We start from the raw sequence: 4,748 nt of genomic DNA, 5'->3' as shown, positions 1-4,748 counted from the left end.
TAGATAATGTCCTTCCCTTGCACCATACCAAGCGTCCTTTTACTTTCAAGTCTCAGCTCACTCCACGTGTCATCCATTCACAACCCCTCTTTGATCACCAGCCCGTAACTGAATCACTCCCAAGCACCAAACCCTCCCTCCCTGCTTTCAAGTAAACCCTTGCGCAATAACGTTACTTCTTTTCTCGCCTGTCTTTTTTTTTCTCTTCTGTTTGAACCATGAGCTTCTCGTCTCTCGCTCTCGACCTCAGTCCAATCGCCACCTCAAGATGGGCCCACCAGAGACCCACTCTCCACTTTCACCAGCACCGCCGTAATTTCGTTGTCTGCTCCCTGAAGCCCGCCGCCTCCTCTTCTCTAAGCGTGGCTGAGTCAGCAGCCAGTGAGTCGCTGAGTCGAATCGGATCGCTGAGTCAGGTATCCGGCGTGTTGGGGTCTCAGTGGGGTGATGAAGGCAAAGGCAAGCTTGTTGATATCTTGGCTGAGCACTTCGACATCGTCGCTCGCTGCCAGGTACCGCTCTTATATGCGTACTTTTATACGTATTTGTGTTTTATTTTTTGCTTCAAAAGCTTTAATCAATAGAATATAATTTCGCTTTTTACTTTGCAATTTCTTAGTAAAATGTAAATGGCAGAAAGAAAGTGGAAAAGGTAACATGAGAAAGAGCCTTACTAAGTTGGAATTAAAAATGAATAAATTTGAATTTTTTTATTAAAATGGAAATTATCAGTAATTTGCAATTTGATAGAGAGAAAACTGCCTGAAAAATGATGTTAAAAGTCAACCTCGATTGACTTTGCAATATGAGTTAGTAAGCATATGATATCTTGAGGTGGAACTCTTTTCTTTTCGTTAAAGCTCTATTTGGTAGTTGAAGTATGTCTAAATAAGATTATTTTTTTGAATAATTAAAAATTGAAAATTAAAATATTGAAAGTGACAAAATGTATGATATTTTACTTTTATATCAAACAATTATGTTTTTTGTGTATTACATTATAGCTATTTAGTTATTTGTAAGTACATATGAATTTTTTTTTTAAATAGTATTTGCTTTTGCTTCTTAACAACTTTTAACAAAGCCAAAAAGAAAAAAAATAGTGAAATCAACAACCGAAACATAGCATAAGTAATTTTATGCCTGCTTGCATATCTGAGAATTGTTTTTGGATTTAAAAGACCTTAAATCTGAAATCATGGTACCACACACAAGTTTGTTGAACAGCATTAGCAAGGGCTTCTCTTTTAAGTTTCAACCTAATGTTTCTTTTGTAGGAGTACAAGTATTTAAGGTTTACCCTTTCATTTCACAGATTCTTTTTACTTTTAACTTATCAATATTTGATTTTGTGATTGTGATTTGTGTCTGGGAGAGTGTTTATGATTTCATGCGTACAATGTTAAGCTATGGTCATGTAAATAACCCATATCTCTAATTGCTATACATTTGGAATGTAATTCTGAATTAAGGTTTTTGCTTTTAGCCTGGACCCTTTAAGTTATCACTTGCAGTATTATGACCCTTTTACTTCATAGTACTTGTAATTTTAGGAACTTTTATATATCATAAGTAATATGATGTGACTTGCCTTGCATATGAGTTCTACTGTTAATACATTTCAGGGTCTATCTACTGCTTTCTTTCTGAAAAAAAGAAAGGAAATACAAATGTTGGATAGTTATAACAAACCGTTCCTTTGTGTACTACTACTAGAACACAAGCATATGCAGATATGTGTTATATAGATTTTGCAGGACTTCATCATATAATGATTATGTAAGAATTTTACTTTCATTCTGTTGAGCTTTTTGGAGAACCCCAAAGTTCCTTCTGATTGGTTTAAAACATAGTTTTATGGTGGTCCTCGTTGGAACCTCCTTGCTGATGTAGTCCTAATCTAGGCTTTAACCAGCCAGCTTGCTATTATGCAAGTAGCATCCTTCTTAGTATTGGAAATTTTTCTGATCTCAGGGTGGAGCTAATGCTGGACATACCATCTACAATTCGGAAGGAAAGAAGTTTGCCCTTCATCTTGTTCCTTCTGGCATCCTTAATGAGGAGACTCTATGTATTATTGGAAATGGAGTAGTAGTAAATTTGCCAGGTCTATTTAAAGAAATTGATGGGCTGGAAGCTAATGGTGTCTCCTGCAAAGGACGGATATTGGTATCTGACCGTGCTCACTTGCTATTTGATTTTCATCAAGTAGTTGATGGGCTTAGGGAAGCTGAGCTTGCTAAGTCTTTGATTGGCACAACTAGAAGAGGAATTGGACCTTGTTATTCGAGCAAGGTGATCAGGAATGGCATTAGAGTAAGTGACTTGAGGCACATGGATACTTTCGCTCAGAAGCTTGATGTCTTATTATCAGATGCAGCTTCAAGATTCCCTGGTTTTAACTATACCCCAGAAATGCTCAAGGAAGAGGTTGAAAACTACAAGAGATTTGCTGAGAGGTTGGAGCCATTCATTTCTGATACTGTGCATGTGATGAATGAATCGATTGCACAGAAGAAGAGGATATTGGTTGAAGGTGGCCAGGCTACTATGCTGGACATTGATTTCGGTACTTATCCCTTTGTAACTTCCTCAAGCCCATCTGCTGGTGGAATCTGCACTGGGCTGGGTATTGCTCCAAGAGTTGTGGGTGATTTAATTGGAGTTGTAAGTGAATGATTTGTTTTGTTTACTCTTGATTTCTTCGTTTTAGAGTTGATTAGCTGTATGGTTGGTGGTATGAATTATAGACACGCAAAGCCAAAGGGTTCTGAATATAGCTGTTAGTTTTAATACATAAAATATGTTTAACTTCATTCATATATGTTCCTTTTAAACACTCTGTGCAGGTAAAAGCATATACCACAAGAGTTGGTTCTGGTCCTTTCCCAACAGAAATCTTGGGTCAAGGGGGTGACCTCCTTAGGTTTGCTGGGCAGGAGTTTGGCACTACTACTGGTCGCCCTCGTCGTTGTGGTTGGCTCGATATAGTTGCTCTTAAGTTCTGCTGTCAGATTAATGGCTTTTCTTCTCTAAATCTCACCAAATTGGATGTCCTGTCGGATCTTCCTGAAATTAAACTGGGTGTTGCTTATAAACAAGTTGATGGTACACCAGTGCAATCATTCCCAGCAGATCTTCGTCTTCTTGAGCAGTTGAAGGTAAGTCAACTTTTCTAACATAAATGACACTCCTGAGATTTTTCTTTTTTCACTTTATTTTAATATTTTACTGTTTGCTTTTCATTATTGCAAACCTAACTCCTTCAGTTGCCTTACTGATCCTGCTTTCTTTGTATAGATTAAGACTTGACTGGAAGTCCTTGAAAAATAGACACCATATAGGAGAACACCATATGTTGATTGCTTTTTCTTTGAGCTTTCCATTAATGGATGCAATTTTGATAGTTTTGAGATCTTTATTTTGGACAAAGACAGAGGGAAAGCTTGCACTATCTATGAATTTGTTTTATGCTGCTCTGACTGCTAACAAGAACGATGAATTAGCAATTACTAGGTTGTTCATGTTGGCTGTTTGTCTAGCAGTTGTTAAGCACTCTTGTTAATTCATTTGCTTCCTATTTGTTTAGGTTGAATATGAAGTTTTGCCTGGATGGAATTGTGATATTTCTTCTATCAGAAACTACTTGGATCTTCCAAAGTGTGCACGGCAATATGTTGAGAGAATAGAGGAACTTGTTGGTGTGCCTGTCCATTATATCGGTATTGGACCTGGCCGTGATGCTCTCATTTTCAAATAATTCGACGATTTTCTCCTTAAATTATTGTTGGTTTATTTTCTTGCACTCGGCAAAACAAAACTATTAGTGCAGGAAAGTTTTTATTCCCCATTTTGGGACCATTTTTTGGGGACAAAATTAGGAAAATACATGAAGTTGATGAAACGAAATAACAAATATCTTCACATACGGGGTTACCTGGAATTGGGCATTTCGATCTCTATATGAAATGGATGTCCAAGGTATCAATCCGCTTGTGGAAATTTGGTTTAGTATTAGTTCTTGAGCGTATTATACTTTGAAGTCTCTTTGATGGCAGTGGTGAGTTTGTAAGGAAGAGTTAAGAAACGGGTTTAATGTAACCGCAATGTTGTAGATCTTCAGCAGCTTCAATAAGAAATCTCCTGTCTCATTAAGCTTACCATGCCAGTATACCTAGGCCCATTTTTAATACGCAAGAATATTGAATTATAGAATACTTAGTAAGCCATGGTTTGAGATATATTCCGCAGTTACCGCTCTGACAGATCATTTGCATCAGAAAGTCTTACGTAACAAGTTATTCAAGCACAGCGGCACCGAGGCATAAAAGTCTAGTTTTGATTAGAACGTGGTACCAAAAAGGCGTTTGAGATCATGTCATTACAAAAAGAAAAACTGCTTGTCTATTGTTTATCTTGTTCTCAAAACCACCCCTCTTGTTTTTGGAAGGGCTGTGGACATTTTTTTAAATAAAATGAAATCCAAATCTCCTAGTAGTATATTAAAATTTGTGTCCGAGTGAAATATAAGTGAAATATGAATAAGCAGTAAAAATTCATAATAATTAATAGATTGATAAGGAATCATATTTAACAATACTTGAGTGTATACTAGTTTACATTTTCAATGAATATGTTTGGTATCATTGTTGTTTCTTTTTTTATTTTGCCAGAAAATTAATGTTTGGCATCACAAATTTTTTGTTGGGTAAAATGACTTAGAGCATGTTTGGTTTGGTTTTTTTTTT

The 4,748-nt window shown here is 36.5% G+C and overlaps 1 protein-coding gene across 1 annotated transcript; it reads left to right on the top strand.

Moving 5' to 3' along the window:
- Window positions 1-139: 139 nt before the first annotated feature.
- On the top strand, window positions 140-4,116 carry ADSS (adenylosuccinate synthase). Its single transcript, XM_021426445.2, has 4 exons — window positions 140-512; window positions 1,975-2,667; window positions 2,850-3,161; window positions 3,590-4,116. The coding sequence occupies exons 1-4, from the start codon at window positions 219-221 to the stop codon at window positions 3,758-3,760; spliced, it is 1,470 nt and encodes a 489-aa protein (XP_021282120.1). The 5' UTR covers window positions 140-218; the 3' UTR covers window positions 3,761-4,116.
- Window positions 4,117-4,748: the final 632 nt, after the last annotated feature.

Source organism: Theobroma umbraticum, unplaced genomic scaffold (genome assembly GCF_002168275.2).
Source record: "Theobroma umbraticum cultivar Fairchild unplaced genomic scaffold, ASM216827v3 scaffold_147.0, whole genome shotgun sequence".
Classification (NCBI taxonomy): Eukaryota; Viridiplantae; Streptophyta; class Magnoliopsida; order Malvales; family Malvaceae; genus Theobroma; species Theobroma umbraticum.
The sequence above is the reverse complement of the archived record's forward strand: the minus strand, read 5'-3'. Positions and strand labels throughout refer to the sequence as shown.